General features: G+C 42.0%; 1 protein-coding gene across 8 annotated transcripts in view; it reads right to left on the minus strand.

Moving 5' to 3' along the window:
* ptk2aa (protein tyrosine kinase 2aa) overlaps nucleotides 1-18215 on the minus strand; it is a 336131-nt gene that overhangs the window by 16743 nt on the left and 301173 nt on the right. For all 8 annotated transcript variants that reach the window (XM_060942653.1, XM_060942652.1, XM_060942651.1 and 5 more), the window contains 5 exons: nucleotides 16638-16775; nucleotides 15132-15263; nucleotides 4817-4879; nucleotides 4257-4296; nucleotides 2914-3017 (listed from right to left, as the gene is read on the minus strand). In XM_060942653.1, the coding sequence (XP_060798636.1) occupies nucleotides 2914-3017; nucleotides 4257-4296; nucleotides 4817-4879; nucleotides 15132-15263; nucleotides 16638-16775 (477 nt within the window). The remainder of the gene's footprint in view (nucleotides 1-2913; nucleotides 3018-4256; nucleotides 4297-4816; nucleotides 4880-15131; nucleotides 15264-16637; nucleotides 16776-18215) is intronic.

Here is an 18215-nt window from a genome sequence, read left to right on the forward strand (position 1 = left end):
AAAAAAGTATTTAGTCAGCCACCAATTGTGCAAGTTCTCCCACTTAAAAAGATGAGAGAGGCCTGTAATTTTCATCATAGGTACACTTCAACTATGAGAGACAGAATGGGGGGAAAGAATCCAGGAAATCACATTGTAGGATTTTTAATGAAATAATTGGTAAATTTCTCGGTGAAATAAATATTTGGTCACCTACAAACAAGCAAGATTTCTGGCTCTCACAGACCTGTAACTTCTTCTTTAAGAGGCTCCTCTGTCCTCCACTCGTTACCTGTATTAATGGCACCTGTTTGAACTCGTTATCAGTATAAAAGACACCTGTCCACAACCTCAAACAGTCACACTCCAAACTCCACTATGGCCAAAACCAAAGAGCTGTCAAAGGACACCAGAAACAAAATTGTAGACCTGCACCAGGCTGGGAAGACTGAATCTGCAATAGGTAAGCAGCTTGGTGTGAAGAAATCAACTGTGGGAGCAATTATTAGAAAATGGAAGACATACAAGACCACTGATAATCTCCCTCGATCTGGGGCTCCACGCAAGATCTCACCCCGTGGGGTCAAAATGATCACAAGAACGGTGAGCAAAAATCCCAGAACCACACGGGGGGACCTAGTGAATGACCTGCAGAGAGCTGGGACCAAAGTAACAAAGGCTACCATCAGTAACACACTACGCCGCCAGGGACTCAAATCCTGCAGTGCCAGACGTGTCCCCCTGCTTAAGCCAGTACATGTCCAGGCCCGTCTGAAGTTTGCTAGAGAGCATTTGGATGATCCAGAAGAGGATTGGGAGAATGTCATATGGTCAGATGAAACCAAAATAGAACTTTTTGGTAAAAACTCAACATGTCGTGTTTGGAGGAGAAAGAATGCTGAGTTGCATCCAAAGAACACCATACCTACTGTGAAGCATGGGGGTGGAAACATCATTCTTTGGGGCTGTTTTTCTGCAAAGGGACCAGGATGACTGATCCGTGTAAAGGAAAGAATGAATGGGGCCATGTATCGTGAGATTTTGAGTGAAAACCTGCTTCCATCAGCAAGGGCATTGAAGATGAAACGTGGCTGGGTCTTTCAGCATGACAATGATCCCAAACACACCGCCCGGGCAACGAAGGAGTGGCTTCGTAAGAAGCATTTCAAGGTCCTGGAGTGGCCTAGCCAGTCTCCAGATCTCAACCCCATAGAAAATCTTTGGAGGGAGTTGAAAGTCCGTGTTGCCCAGCGACAGCCCCAAAACATCACTGCTCTAGAGGAGATCTGCATGGAGGAATGGGCCAAAATACCAGCAACAGTGTGTGAAAACCTTGTGAAGGCTTACAGAAAACGTTTGACCTCTGTCATTGCCAACAAAGGGTATATAACAAAGTATTGAGATGAACTTCTGTTATTGACCAAATACTTATTTTCCACCATAATTTGCAAATAAATTCTTTAAAACTCAATGTGATTTTCTGGATTTTTTTTTCTCATTTTGTCTCTCATAGTTGAGGTATACCTATGATGAAAATTACAGGCCTGTCTCATCTTTTTAAGTATGAGAACTTGCACAATTGGTGACTGACTAAATACTTTTTTGCCCCACTGTATATAGATGTACGTGCGTGCGTGTGTGTGTCCAGTATATTAGTATCTTAATGCTTGTTATACTACAAGATGACCCCCTATAACATGCAGATGAGTGTGAGCGCAGCAGTCGCTAACTGAAACATACACATACAACCGACACACACAAGTCCTTACCCTCCAGGGCTACGTGCAGCAAAAAGCAGGCGGGTGTGAGGGGGTGAGGGAGGGATGCAGGGAAACAGAACAGGAACAAATAATTAAATGATGCAAAAAAAAAAAAAACTTTTAGAAAACAACATGCAAAAATTCACAAATGTGCTTCATGATTTAAGAGTTGAATATAGTTTGATTGCAAGGCATAATCTTACAGGGTTCTGTAAGAAGCTTCTTTTTTTTTTTTTAGTGCTTCAAATTTTTGTGTGTTTCAAAGTGCACACAAATTATTTTGGGGGTTAGAAAGGACTCTTAGTTTAAAGGGCCTTTCTTGAACTGTTCAGGACATATTTCATTTTCAAAACAATGGGGCCTTTCCAAATGTAAACCGCCTGGAAAGATTAAACACACAGGCAAAAAAGAAAAAAGGACGTAACATGGACTCTAAAATAGCTGAATAAGTGTGCTCTCTGCATTGTGGGTTTGGCAGCATATGAGGACCATGAAGCAGAGGTCACAGTCCTGCGGTGGAAAGGAGGTGGTAAAAGAAAACTGTTTTTACCTCCAATTGGCCTAAAATGGGTTTTCCCAGAGACAGAAACCACATCCGATTCCTCTCTTTATCCAGTGCACCATGACCTTGAATCTTTTCTGTGCGTCTTTACACAAAAAAACTTACATAATATAATGATTTTTAGTTTTAATTTGAAAATCTTATCGTCTGATTGATTACTAGAGTGAAGGATGGGGTAGATTTATACGAAGGCATTAATTAGCTCATTAATCACCGTCAATGGAAGATAAAGAAGTGTGTGTGTGTGTTAGAGGCTTTTGGGCCCCTCTTTTCCTCCTGTATGGTTGGGAAAATAAACTTTCCCCTGTTCTGCTGACAAGCAGCAACTTAAGCCGCTTGGCTGAAGGAAGCAGGGGAAATTCTGACAAGTTTTCAGTTCTGTGTTGCACTTTTCACTTTTCCATCTGTTTGGCTCATCTGTCGCTCAGTAGTATGTCACAATAACCATGCAGAAAAAAAAAAAAAGGATGCAAAAATTAGGAGGAAAACCAAAGCGTGTGCTTTATGCATTGCTCACAGGTTGGTTATAAAGTGCAGGCATACTTGAGTGAGTGTTTTATGTGCAGCCGACCTGGCTGATGATAGCTTCATAACAGCTGAAAACGAGTGTACCTTAACGCCCTCGTTATAGCTGTCCACCGGGCTGATGCTGGCTGTGCTGCTCAGGTGGCTCGGAGCTCCAGGACGAGGAGGCTTCTTAGGTGGAGCTCCAGGATCTGCAGAGGAAACATGGAGAGCACGGTTAGTATTTTTCAGTCCAGTGTGTGGGTATCTTACACAATATGGCAATTTTAGTATCACAAGGAACAAAAATGGACAAATCTTAACTCTTTACCCCTTAATGACAACCCCATGTATATCCCATAATGACAACATACGACGCCTTGTCTAAAACCTTGCCAAAACCTGGGGGCGTCGTGGCTCAGGTGGATAAGGCGCCATACCATAAATCCGGGGACCCGGGTTCGATTCCGGCCCGAGGTCATTTCCCGATCCCTCCCCGTCTCTCTCTCCCGCTCATTTCCTGTCTCTACACTGTCCTATCCAATAATAAAGGTGAAAAAAGCCCTCCCCCCCCCCCAAAAAAAACCCTTGTCTTTAGACTTTTTTTTTCCTTGTAAATATGTTTTGAGGGCCTCTGCATGCTCTTGCGACAAGGCTTTCGCAGATAGCTTTTCGCAGACAGTTGTAATTTATCGTTGAGCGGGGAGTAATAGGCGTGCGCGATGTTATTCACCGCCACAACGCAAGGGGGCGCGAAGTCGCGAAATCGCTAGGAGTAGTTGGTGGGTGTGGTTAGTTGAGTGTTTATCCTCCGGTTACTTATAATGACTAGAACTGGAGTCATATAGATGTTCGTACTTCCTCACTTCCTCGATCAACCGCTCTTCGTGCTGCTCCATCTTCGCTCATGTTAAAAATGGCGGTCGTGAAAACAAACCAAACTGGGAAAGTAGGGAAGCGTAAGTGCGTGTACAGCGGATGCAGAGTGGACCAATCAGAGCCCTCTTGTCTGCGACGCTGTCTGCGAGGCTTCTGCAGTGGTCACAATTTTTGGGAGGTGCGCGCAGGGCGTCTGCGAAGGTGGGGGGGCTACGCAGACGCCATCTGCGAGGACTGGGTTGTCAGCATAAATTGTCCTTAAGAGTGAACAGTATATATACTGTGTATATATGTATGTGCGTGCGTGTGTGTGTGTGTGTGTGTGTATATATATATATATATATATATATATATATATATATATATATATATATATATATATAAATAAAACACAAGGGTGGCTGTAGCAACTGCTTTAAGGGGTAAAGAGTTAAGAAACAAGAATGTAAAAAATCTAAATCATGTCTGTTCAAAATCACAGCTGTTCAACACATCTGTTCTGTTCAGAAATGCATGTTTAGACAATCTGGGGAAAAAAAAAAAAAGCCAGTAGGCACTACTGAAGGACTTACCTGCTTTACCCACAGGTTGGTATACATGCTGGTTTCCCGTCTGAAAAAAAAAGAAGCACAAACAAGTATTTAGAGGCTTTGCTCACTCACGCTGACTCACTGTTCTGTCCTGATTTTACTGCAGGCGGGATTATAGCTGGGTTTATGGGTGGGATTGAGTGGTTTGTGGCAAAGCGTGCATAACTGCTCTTGACGCACTTGTACATCTCCAAAACACTTTCTATCAAACATACAGAAAGTTCTGTAATTACTTAGAGAAAATGGGCCTGGTTTGTGGAGATGGCATACAAAATAACCGCTTATATCTGCTGTTCCAACTGACACTCCTCTAGCCACTGCTTCTAACCTTTCACTATATCCTCTCTGGAACTGGACTGAAGCGGAACACAAAAGTAAATGCCCCCCCTCCATCATCCAACAGCGACTTTCTGCACTTGAGTCACATTTTAGCCTCTTAAAATGGCGTAAGGCACCAGGATGTAGATAAAAATGCAATGTCTATGTACTCAGCATGACATCTGGGATACAACACAAACAAACAAAGGGTTATGGGAACTCACCAGCCCCTGGAGAGCACCGTCCTCCCGGTCAATGCTGCCCCTTGAATTCCTGGACTCCGGCTTCTGAAGACACACGCCACAGAAAACACAAGACGCAATCGCACACCTGATTCCAAGCACATACGGTACTGAAACACGATGGTTTACTTTGGGTGTTTGCTTTAAATAGTGTCCATCATATTACAACAGTAGGAACACCATTTCTTCTGTGATTATATGGATAACATTATAAAACACCACCCTTCTCCCCAACACACAACAGTGCGAATATAATCTTGTGTATAAATGTGATGTCATATCCAGCCCTGATTACCAAAAAAGCAACAAAACTCGCAGACAGATTAAGAGACAAACATATGCGGGTCTGGTATCTAATTACAAACGTGCATCATGCCTTATGTAGTCAGTTTCATCTGTTGTGATCTTACTTCAGGTAACAAACCGAACCTCCACAACAAACTATCCACACATGTCCTCTCCAAACCTATCCAGAGTCTTCACCAAGCCTTACAAGCAAACAGAAAAAAACCTGGGACCACAGCTGATCCAAAAACAAACAGGAATGGCAGCTCTGAGCGTCTCAGTACCGGTTTTCCGAAGCAGGATTTGAAAAGGTGCATCCTTGGAGCTGAGCACGTCCTCACCACGGCGAGGAGAGAATGAGGACAGCACCGTTCCATCAGCACAATGGCGTGCCGGAGAAGGACTGAGAGCTGGCTTCTTTCTGGAGTGTGGATTAAATGTGCCTGACTGCAGCACGCAGAGTAAACACACAGCCAAATGACTCCCACCAGCTCTTGCTCTTTTCCCTCTCTACACTTTTCCCCTCTCATCCCACTCCGTCTCCCTCGAACACGTCCCACTTCTCCCTCCCTGCCTCTTTTCACTCTTTCTGTTTTCACAGTTCTCGAATGAAGTGACCTTTTTAAACCTCTTACCGTATATATGACCAACAATGAGTAGGATTTCACAGCTAAATTTAGCATTACGGGCTCTTGGAGAATCAAAAACAAATCCCTTTTGATGGTCTTAACCCAGGGGAATAAAAAAAAAAGCAGAAGAAATATAACATTAGCACCAGAATAAGTCAAACATGTCTTGAGATCTTTACCATTCTCAGAAAGGCATAAGCCACAGGGATTTTCCATGGTCCGAGTCAAAACAGTGAAAAAGCTGCCAGCATTCAGGCAATTTAAAAATAAATTAAATAAAGTTTTATTTATGTAGCTCTTTTAACAATAGACATTGTCACAAAACAGTTTTAGAGAACTCCAGCTGTAGATTTAGGTCCTTAATGAGCAGGACAACAGTGGCAAAGAAAAACCCTGAGACAACATGAAGAAGAAACCATGAGAGGAACCAGGTTCAAAAGTGAACCGTCTTCTAGTTCAGTGTGGGCCGCGAATTGTTTTTCCCCCCCAAGTTGAAGCTCTTTACTCGTAGTAGGGTACAACTGCCGGGTTGCATCCGACGTCACATCCGCCTCATCAAACTACGGTCACACTACAGCTCGTGATGCTTTGCGATGGGTTATCGATGAAAATGAGGCGTTTTGATGGTGATATACACGTGAGCTAAAACTTGTGGTCACACAGTAGGTGAACACTTGACTGTCGCGCCTTTGCATGCTTGAGTCTGGCATAGCTCGAGCGGCCGCGTGTGCTCACGGAGTGCGTGGTGTACACGCTTGGGAACCAGTCGTTATGGGAAACTCCTGATACTGATTTAAGCGCAATCAGCACGCACGGATACGGACGCTGTTTTCAGAGGCTTTGCATGACCATCACTGTCACATTTGTTTCTCGCCATGTTTTTAACGCTGTTTAAATACTCCGCTTTCTGTTTTGCTTTTGTAAAAAGAAAAAAACACTTGGATGAAGCTCTGGATACTTACAGTAATACACTTATGTCTGAAGACTACAGTTGACTTGCTAACTTTAGTTGTCATGAACAGTTTTGCACTCAAGTTTCCATCAATGAACAGTTTATAACTTCAACAAAACAGACTTCATGTTAAAACTACAACCCCGATTCCAAAAAAGTTGGGACAAAGTACAAATTGTAAATAAAAATGGAATGCAATGATGTGGAAGTTTCAAAATTCCATATTATATTCAGAATAGAACATAGATGACATATCAAATGTTTAAACTGAGAAAATGTATCATTTAAAGAGAAAAATTAGGTGATTTTAAATTTCATGACAACAACACATCTCAAAAAAGTTGGAACAAGGCCATATTTACCACTGTGAGACATCCCCTTTTCTCTTTACAACAGTCTGTAAACGTCTGGGGACTGAGGAGACAAGTTGCTCAAGTTTAGGGATAGGAATGTTAACCCGTTCTTGTCTAATGTAGGATTCTAGTTGCTCAACTGTCTTAGGTCTTTTTTGTCGTATCTTCCGTTTTATGATGCGCCAAATGTTTTCTATGGGTGAAAGATCTGGACTGCAGGCTGGCCAGTTCAGTACCCGGACCCTTCTTCTACGCAGCCATGATGCTGTAATTGATGCACTATGTGGTTTGGCATTGTCATGTTGGAAAATGCAAGGTCTTCTCTGAAAGAGACGTCATCTGGATGGGAGCATATGTTGCTCTAGAACCTGGATATACCTTTCAGCATTGATGGTGTCTTTCCAGATGTGTAAGCTGCCCATGCCACACGCACTAATGCAACCCCATCCCATCAGAGATGCAGGCTTCTGAACTGAGCGCTGATAACAACTTGGGTCGTCCTTCTCCTCTTTAGTCCGAATGACACGGCGTCCCTGATTTCCATAATGAACTTCAAATTTTGATTCGTCTGACCACAGAACAGTTTTCCACTTTGCCACAGTCCATTTTAAATGAGCCTTGGCCCAGAGAAGACGTCTGCGCTTCTGGATCATGTTTAGATACGGCTTCTTCTTTGAACTATAGAGTTTTAGCTGGCAACGGCGGATGGCACGGTGAATTGTGTTCACAGATAATGTTCTCTGGAAATATTCCTGAGCCCATTTTGTGATTTCCAATACAGAAGCATGCCTGTATGTGATGCAGTGTCGACTAAGGGCCCGAAGATCACGGGCACCCAGTATGGTTTTCCGGCCTTGACCCTTACGCACAGAGATTCTTCCAGATTCTCTGAATCTTTTGATGATATTATGCACTGTAGATGATGATGTGTTCAAACTCTTTGCAGTTTTACACTATCGAACTCCTTTCTGATATTGCTCCACTATTTGTCGGCACAGAATTTGGGGGATCGGTGATCCTCTTCCCATCTTTACTTCTGAGAGTCGCTGCCACTCCAGGATGCTCTTTTTATACCCAGTCATGTTAATGACCTATTGCCAATTGACCTAATGAGTTGCAATTTGGTCCTCCAGCTGTTCCTTTTTTGTACCTTTAACTTTTCCAGCCTCTTATTGCCCCTGTCCCAACTTTTTTGAGATGTGTTGCTGTCATGAAATTTCAAATGAGCCAATATTTGGCATGAAATTTCAAAATGTCTCACTTTCGACATTTGATATGTTGTCTATGTTCTATTGTGAATACAATATCAGTTTTTGAGATTTGTAAATTATTGCATTCCATTTTTATTTACAATTTGTACTTTGTCCCAACTTTTTTGGAATCGGGGTTGTAGAATGATTTTCCTGGTTACACAGTTAGACTTTGTGACTCTATAGGACAGTTATAGAAGCGAGTTATTTATAAATCACGTTATGTGTCATCAACCAAATGAGGATTGGTTCCCGTTTGAGTCTGGTTCCTCTTGAGGTTTCTTCCTCATGCTGCCTGAGGGAGTTTTTCCTTGCCACCGTCGCCACAGGCTTGCTCATTGGGAATAAATTAGGAATAAAATTAGCTCGTTTTATAGTCTTTAATTCTCTGTAAAGCTGCTTTGCGACAATGTCTATTGCTAAAAGCGCTATAAAAATAAACTTGACTTAAATATCACGCCTGCTAATAAGCACTCTTCCTGCACTTAGATCCGTCTACTGCTGTCTATCTTGTAGCGCCCTGATCCCCAGATCTTTAACCCAGCCACATATAAAAAGTTGTACTCCTCCATGCTCTTCATCTGTGTGTCCGTGTAGAACGATATCTGCAGCACCAGGTAGTTTGAGATGTCGGGGAACTCAACAGATGGTTAATTTTCCAACTCGTAGGAAAAATCCTTCTTTCTTAGCCTGTAAGGATCGATCCCATTGAGTGGTTCCTATATCCACTTCTTTTGAGTGAACTTCTTGGTTTTAATAACTTGCTTATCTGCTGTACACAAACATGGCAATAAGTTCTTGTGTTAATCACCCAGACTCCACTTTTGGATCATTAATCCCTTTTGACTGAGAATGCGCTGTATCCATGGTTTTATGTTGGCTTCTGACACATCCATACAGCTTTAAATACAATACCTACAATTAAAAAAACAGTTTGTTTTTATTGCACTTATTTAATTCCTGGGCTCCCATCTGTAATGGTGATGATACACGGGGCAACTTTTTGGGCAATGTTACCGAGCAATGTTGCTGGGCAATTGCGTTTTGACTCTTTTCTATTGAGATTGGGCAACATTGTTTCTTTCTGAATGGTTTTGATAATCTCTGGCAATTTTTTGAGATAAGCCAATCAGAACGCGAGTATCGAGTCATGTGACCTCCGGTGAGGTTCGGATCAGAAATTTCAAACAAATATGGCGGCCGCTCAGTGTCAGTGGAGTGAAGAGATGGAGAGACTCCTCATCTGTTTTTACGCCGGTAAGTTGTTATTTTAATATTCTATATGGAGTAATTTACCTCACCAAAGCTCTAAAAAACAACAGACAGCTTGATTAAATGGTCACAGCAAAAATTTCATCAATTTTTTTAGCTAACTGTAAACTGCCGTTGCTAACTGTTGTTGCCCATTGTTAGTTGCCCTGAAAAGTTGCCCTGTGTCTCACCTAGTTGCCCGTTGCCAGCAACATTGCTCGGCAACATTGCCCAAAAAGTTGCCCCGTGTATCATCACCATAACAGGGAGTGATGTGGCATTCCATTAATACACTTTACAGTCGATTGTTAGATTCTAATAGAATAAATAAGCCAAAAATAATTGGGGATCTTTTTTAATGGGCCCCGACTCGTTACAAGTATGAATGTGGGCCTTAAAGCAGAAAAGGCTGAGAACCCCTGTTCTAGTTGACATCATATAGTGGGATTATAAATAACACTGGGGAACAATTTGAAAAAAAATTTCTGTTGAGTTAGATTTTTATGCTGATTAAAACTAAAATTGGCATGCTGATTCCAAAATTGCAGTCGTTTTTTTTTCTAGCACGTCAAATTTTTTCTCCACAGCTTACCGTCCAGATAAGCAAAATTCCACTGTAGTAAGACTATTTGAAGGTTATGGAAGAACGTTATCAGGGTAGATGGGATGTACATGTGATGGCTGACTATTGTTGGATCATCAAACGCGATAGTCCTCAAGTTGAACACTCCAGAAAGAGCTATAAACGTAAATTTTTACCTTAACTACTTGCACAGGCGGCACGGTGGCACTGTCGCCTCACAGCAAGAAGGTTCCGGGTTTGAACCCAGCGGCCGGCGAGGGCCTTTTTGTGTGGAGTTTGCATGTTCTCCCCGTGTCTGTGTGGGGGTGCTTCGATTTCCCCCACAGTCCAAAGACATGCAGTTAGGTTAACATGGGGTGGCCTTGGACTGAGGTGCCCTTGAGCAAGGTACCGAACCCCTGACTGTTCCCCGGGCGCTCTGGTGTGGCTGCCCACTGCTCTGAGTGTGTGTGTGTTCACTGCTTCAGATGGGTTAAATGCAGAGGATGAATTTCACTGTGCTTGAAGTGTGCATGTGACGAATAAAGATTTCTTCTTGCACACAATTATAATTACAGTAACCATATCCTTTGTAAAAGCATAGTGTTAAATAAACATTGCAGTCATGCCTGTTTCTTTCATATTTCATTGTATGTCAATATTTGTACATTTTTATAAAACAAGCACATATCTGTCAAGTACAGTATTTTTTTTTTTTTTTAAGATTTTTTTTTTGGGCTTTTTGCACCTTTATTGGATAGGACAGTGTAGAGACAGGAAATGAGCGGGAGAGAGAGAGACGGGAAGGGATCGGGAAATGACCTCGGGCCGGAATCGAACCCGGGTCGCCCGCATTCATGGTATGGCGCCTTAACCACCTGAGCCACGACGCCCCCAAGTACAGTATTTTTCATATTTTTTAAGAAAACGGGGATCTTATAGTTAAAAAACTTGACGTGATGGAGAAAAACTGAGATCAGTTTTGGATTCCGCACCCAAAAATTAGTTTAAAAACAGCTGTCAGACCTAACTCAACAAAAATTGTGTTCCCCAGTGTAATTATAGTACACAGGATGCTGAAGTGCGTTTAGAGGATGTTTAGGATGAGCAAAGATGGGACGAGTATCCAGGTGAGATTATCCATGGATGCACTGGACATTAACTCTCCGTGATGCTGTGAAAAGGCATCCAAGACTGTTCCGGACATTCATTTCTAAGAAGTGCAGACTGGTTTAGTGAGAAAGCCTTGCTTGATAAACATGGATGTGAAATTCCGACAAAATTGATGGTGTTGACACAGAAAATAACCCAGATGCAGCTTGAGGATACTTTTCATATTGTGGGGTTAAAATGAAAACAGTACGGTCGCTTCTTCCGCAACAACAGGCAGGATGTTTCTAGAGGAGTTTGATCTTACAGACCTGTCTGATCCCCACATGCAACACACTCAGGATTTACAGCTTTGTTTTCATTTTATTTTATATGGTTATTTTTATTTATACGGCTATTTTGCTCAATCAAGTCCAAATAAACACACATGCATGCACGCACATGGACTGGGCTGAGGGATTGTTTCCTCTGTGGGACAGAAGCAAAAGCTGAAAGGAGACTCAAACTTCGTTCCACTGTCCACCTCCTCCATGTGGTGTTTTGCCTATGTAATAAAATTTACAGCTGGTGAAATGTATGCCATTAACCACAGTATGTACTCGAGTTGAAGGAAAGGTTTGGCAAAAAAAAAAAAAAAAATCAAACTCAGCAATTTCCCTTTTACTCCAAGTGTAGTTCATCTGTTAGGACATATTTCAACATGTAAAAACGGGCCTGGGCGGCACGGTGGTGTAGTGGTTAGCGCTGTCGCCTCACAGCAAGAAGGTCCGGGTTCGAGCCCCGTGGCCGGCGAGGGCCTTTCTGTGCGGAGTTTGCAGGTTCTCCCCGTGTCCACGTGGGTTTCCTCCGGGTGCTCCGGTTTCCCCCACAGTCCAAAGACATGCAGGTTAGGTTAACTGGTGACTCTAAATTGACCGTAGGTGTGAATGTGAGTGTGAATGGTTGTCTGTGTCTATGTGTCAGCCCTGTGATGACCTGGCGACTTGTCCAGGGTGTACCCCGCCTTTCGCCCGTAGTCAGCTGGGATAGGCTCCAGCTTGCCTGCGACCCTGTAGAACAGGATAAAGTGGCTACAGATAATGAGATGAGATGAGAAAAACGGGCCTTTACTTTTGTACTTGTTCAATGCACAAACATTACCAACAGGTCATTCTTAGGGGTGGCACGGTGGTGCAGTGGTTAGCATGGTCACCTCACAGCATGAAGGTTCTGGGTTCAAACCTTGCAGCTGACTGGGGCCTATGTGTGTGGATTGTGCATGTTCTCCTTGTGCCTGCGTGAGTTTGTGTGTTAGCCCTGTGACCTGCCCAGGGTGTAAAGTCCACTGGGATTGGCTCCAGCTTTCCCTGCCATTCTGACAGATAAGCAGTACAGAGAATGGATGGATGGAAGTCCTTCTTATTCAAAACCTTAACCAAAAATACAGTGCTCAGCGTAAATGAGTGCACCCCCTTTGAAAAGTAACATTTTAAACAATATCTCAATGAACACAAACAATTTCCAAAATGTTGACAAGTTTAATATAACATCTGTTTAACTTATAACGAGAAAAACTAAGGTTAATAATATAACTTAGACTACACATTTTTCAGTTTTACTCAAATTAGGGTGGTGCAAAAATGAGTACACCCCACAACAAAAACTACTACCGTACATCTAGTACTTTGTATGGCCTCTATGATTTTTAATGACAGCACCAAGTCTTCTAGGCATGGAATGAACAAGCTGGCGACATTTTGCAACATCGACCTTTTTCCATTCTTCAACAATGACCTCTTTTAGTGACTGGATGCTGGATGGAGAGTGATGCTCAACTTGTCTCTTCAGAATTCCCCATAGGTGTTCGATTGGGTTCAGATCAGGAGACATACTTGGCCACTGAATCACTTTCACCCTGTTCTTCTTCAGAAATCCAACAGTGGCCTTAGATGTGTGTTTAGTCATGTTGGAAAAGTGCACGATGACCAATGGCACGGAGTGATGGTAGCATCTTCTCTTTCAGTGTAGAGCAATACATCTGTGAATTCATGATGCCATCAATGAAATGCAGCTCCCCGACACCAGCAGCACTCATGCAGCCCCACATAAGGACACTGCCACCACCATGTTTCACTGTAGGCACCAGGCATTTTTCTTTGTATTCCTCACCTTTGCGACGCCATACAGTTTTGAAGCCATCAGTTCCAAAAACATTTATCTTGGTCTCATCACTCCAGAGTATCGAGTCCCAGTAGTCTTCATCTTTGTCAGCATGGGCCCTGGCAAACTCTAGGCGGGCTTTTTTGTTCCTGGGCTTTAGGAGAGGCTTCTTTTGTGGACGGCATCCAGGCAAGCCATTCCTCTGCAGTGTACGCCGTATTGTGTCACGGGAAATAGTCACCCCAGTTTGGCTTTCTATTTCTTTAGATAACTGCAGTGAACTCGCATGCCGATTTTCTTCAACCCTTCTCATCAGAAGACGCTCCTGTCGAGTTGTTAACTTCCATGGACGACCTGGACGTGTCTGTGAGATGGTTGCAGTTCCATCTTTCTTAAATTTTTGTACCACTTTTGCTACAGTATTCTGACTGATAAGTAAAGCGTTGCTGATCTTCTTGTAGCCTTCACCTTTGTGGTGTAAAGAATTATTTTCTTTGGGGAATTCTGAAGAGACAAGTTGAGCATCACTCTCCATCCAGCATCCAGTCACTAAAAGAGGTCACTTTTGAAGAATGGAAAAAGACTGATGTTGCAAAATGTCGCCAACTTGTTCATTCCATGCCTAGAAGACTTGGTGCTGTCATTAAAAATCATGGAGGCCATACAAAGTACAAATGTAGTAGTTTTTGTTGTGGGGTGTACTCATTTTTGCACCACCCTAATTTGAGTAAAACTGAAAAATGTGTAATCTAAGTTATATTATTAACCTTAGTTTTTCCCGTTATAAGTTAAACAGATGTTATATTAAACTTTGTCTTGTCAACATTTTGGAAATTGTTTGTGTTCATTGAGATATTGTTTAAAATGTTACTTTTCAAAGGGGCTGTACTCGTTTACGCTGAGCACTGTATATTCCTCCAGCATGTCCAGCTTCTCACTGATGCTACCTGCTGATGTGGTTTGGGTACAGTGATGCTTACTAATGAAGCACCTTGCAAAGTAAGGTAAGACAAATGATGTCGTGCCCCCATCGTGTTGTCTCTCTGGACCTCCAGACCTGATGCCAAGTGGCGAACAAAAGTGCCACAGACCTGACGGGTATGGAACTTGCCCCACGGTGACAACTGACTTGCCGAATGATGCCAACCGTTGGCCATTTGAGTGGCTCTTCTGCATGCCATCTGGTGGTGTGCCATTGACCCTGTTGGGTTCATCTGCCACATTGCACCTAAAAGCACCCTGCTGCCAGTGGTGATGCACTATTTAACCCATAGCTGGAACCCAGGCAGGTGCTCCCACTCCGGGTCAGAGCAGACCTGGGAGCAATAGTGATTAAGGGGTAACTCCACTTTCCCCAATACTCAAGTCCTCCTGGACCTGACACTCACCACTGGTTGCAGTTTAAAGTCATACCCAGGACTAGATACTTATTGTACTGTATCAACAAAACTTCACTGGGAGTTATGAAGGCAGCAGTTAATTTTTTAGAACCAGAATCCCTTTTTTTTTTTAAATTTTCTCTATTCCAAGTTTGAAGGTTGATGGCAATATATCGTAGTTCCACTTCTAACTTAATATACTATCCCAGTTACATTACATAGCTTAATGTTACAGTTGGACACACCTATTCAATGTTTAGGTATGCATTTATGGAAAAGAATTTGGATCAGTCATTTAGGGAAAGATGTATGTAAAAACAATAAATATAGTTTATACCATCCTTTAAACATGCTGCACACAGCGATGTGAGAATAAACTGAAATTACCAGGAAGCTTTCCTCCTGCTCCAGCCAGCGTTGATCCTCCTCCATCTGCTGCTGCTGCATCATCAACCTCTCCTCCATCAGGTGAGGTGGCAGCCCCTGACCCAGTGCCCGCATGTCCAGAGCACCTCCGTCCTGACACACACACACACACAGAGGTTACTTCTATCTGTCGGTAGAGAATATCTGAACACACGTTATATACATATTTTTAATCAAATATATCTACGCTGTTTACTAATAACACACAGCAATTACAACCATTATAATACATAGCGCCAAATTACTCAGTTCTGATTGGTCAATCAAGGAGGGCTTTTTTCCTTAACACGGGGCCGTATTTCTGAAATGCTATTGGCTAGTTCGTTGCTTGGTTACGGTTACAAAAATTAGCAAATTTTGTCAACAAAATGGCTGACTCTGCAGTGCCGCGTTTCGCTATATTTGACGAAGAAATGATAAACCAATTGAAAGCTGCGAGCGAAAATGAAAATACCAAAAAAGGTACGCATTTTTGGCTTTCCGTGTTTAAGAAACGGGCCGCAGAAAGACAAATAAACGGCTCTCTAGTGGCATATGAATGCTGCGAGTTAGACAAGGTGCTATCGCAGTTTTATGCAGAAGTGAGGAAAGAAAATGGGGAAAACTACGAACCAGACTCTCTTAAAGTAATGCAGGCTTTTGTAAAGAGGTTCTAATAAAATTTTGTAAACCACTTTCAAAATCCTCGTGTCGTGTCGCCGTGTCATGATGAAAGATGCTTTAGAAACTGATTCAAACGTGCAAGATAGTCTCGCACCCTGATTGGTTCAGAAAACGTGAATGACAAATGTTGTGAACTTGAATGACTTCCGAAGTATGAATTTGGCCCTATATATTATAAACAAGTAATCGTATGGTTCCTCGTAAAATTAAGGATCAATTTCACTTGTGAGTTCAAAGTTTTGAAATTCAAAACTTCGAAATCACTCGTGAAAATCATCCTTAATTTTACTCGGCCCCATACGATTACCTATACTAATACATATAAATGTGGCTAATAAATATAAGAATTATGTTACTTGTAACAGCGATGTACCGAAAACAGGTATTCATAAAGGAAGTGGCAAATAATACTTTTATAAAAAGGTTTTGGACTAAAATGAAAAAAAAAAAAAAAAAGGAAGCTATGAACAAAGAACATTTTTAATTTGAATTTAATAACACATATACCACTTGCATAAATTATTAAGAGCAAACATCTGCATAGACGTTTGTCAAAAAACTGTTGGTAGTTTAAACAGGAATTTTCTGAGGCATGAACGAAGATGAACCCACTGCAAGTCCAGATGTAAATTAAAAATCACACAGCAGCACCTGAAATGGATTAAATTCCCAAAACTAATGCCTTCCAAACAGTACTTTTGTAGTCAGAGTGGAACCTCATAGAGAGCCAGGATGAAAGACTGAGACCACAGATCCCCCAACATCATTCTACATCAGCCTTGAGGACTGGTGGGTGATGCTCACTTCCATATTCGGAGACCACACCGGTACGTCTTGTCTGTGATGGTTCCAGGTCTCATGTGGCTCCAGAACAGAGGCCTGGGCTGGGTATCCTCCACTGGGCATTGACGGCATACCGTGAGATCCAGAGTAAGAAGATCCCTTCGGCAGAGCAAAGCACAAATCAAAACAAGCACTAACGCCAGTGGAAATAAAAGCAAAAACAGCTGTTTTTCTGCTTAAGATCATCATCTCCAGAGAGAGAGAAAGAGAGATAATTTGTCTTAAATGTATGATGAATAAAATGTGATCTGCAGAAAAGATTCCTCATCACATCCATCAATGACCGCTGCTGAGTATGTACTTGACCTTTGACCCAGAGACCTAGATACAATCTCGACAGTCCGGTCTCGTTTCTTCTCTCTTTCAACGGAAGTAATAAACGAAAAGATACAAAAATAACCTCACATTAGCCAATATTTTTGCTCCGACTCCTTATAAGGCTAAAAGTGAGCACACTCTGGAGGAATGATAATGGAATCTAGATGAAGTTTGTTGTTAATGGGTTTATATTTTTATTTTCTGCAAAGGAACTCGGTCATGCTTAAAAAAAAAAAATCACCAGAGAGAAAATGGCTCTGACCAGGCTGAGTTCTGACGAACTGCTGCAGAATAGCTTACTTTCTGCACAAGAGCAGCAAAGATCGGCCTGGTAGTAACTTTATCAAGAGAAATTATATTCCTTTTTGTTAAAATTTATTTTTTTTTTTTAATTTAAATCCACTGCAATCAACGGTTTTGAATCACAAATACATTTCCCAAGGAAAGCTTTTCAGTGACCTCAACATTACTGAACCTTAAAGATATTTTTGGGGCTTTTTTCACCTTTATTATTGGATAGGACAGTGTAGAGACAGGAAATGAGCGGGACAGAGAGACAGGGAGGGATCGGGAAACGACCTCGGGTCGGAATCGAACCCGGGTCCCCGGATTTATGGTATGGCGCCTTACCCACCTGAGCCACGACGCCCCCAACATTACTGAACCTTGACATGAATTTAAATACATTCTGGTGACATTGGCATCATGCATCCTTCCTGTTATTGCAGGACTGAAGATCTAAAATGGACGAAATTCTAATTTTGTGCAGGTGTGAGGTTTTTATATAATATTTCTTGACAGTATTTAAAAAAAAAAAAGGTGGTGTAATACACAAGACTTGGGTTAGTACCTCAAAAGTAATTTAGGAAAGTTAAAATCAATTTATGAAGCTAAGAAATATCAAGCATATCAAAATTATAACTGCACCAGAATGAGGGACCATTATTTATTGCATTGCCTGTTTGCACTGTGGGTCAGAGAGGACTGATATTTCATCTGTGCTGTATGTCGAGCATGTATAGCATATTTGACAATAAAGTTGACTTGACTTAAATGTTTAAAGTCCCCATTAAACATCACACTTCTATTTCATAAGGGAAAAAAAAAAGCAGTTCTCTACTCAGACAACGACTTTGAGCCGTGCCAGTGTCAGCCGGCTGAGATATTAGACGTGAGGCTAAAACAGCCATCGATATTTTGACAATGAAACTATTAGGGTTG

This window comes from Neoarius graeffei, chromosome 16 (genome assembly GCF_027579695.1).
Source record: "Neoarius graeffei isolate fNeoGra1 chromosome 16, fNeoGra1.pri, whole genome shotgun sequence".
Taxonomy (NCBI): domain Eukaryota; kingdom Metazoa; phylum Chordata; class Actinopteri; order Siluriformes; family Ariidae; genus Neoarius; species Neoarius graeffei.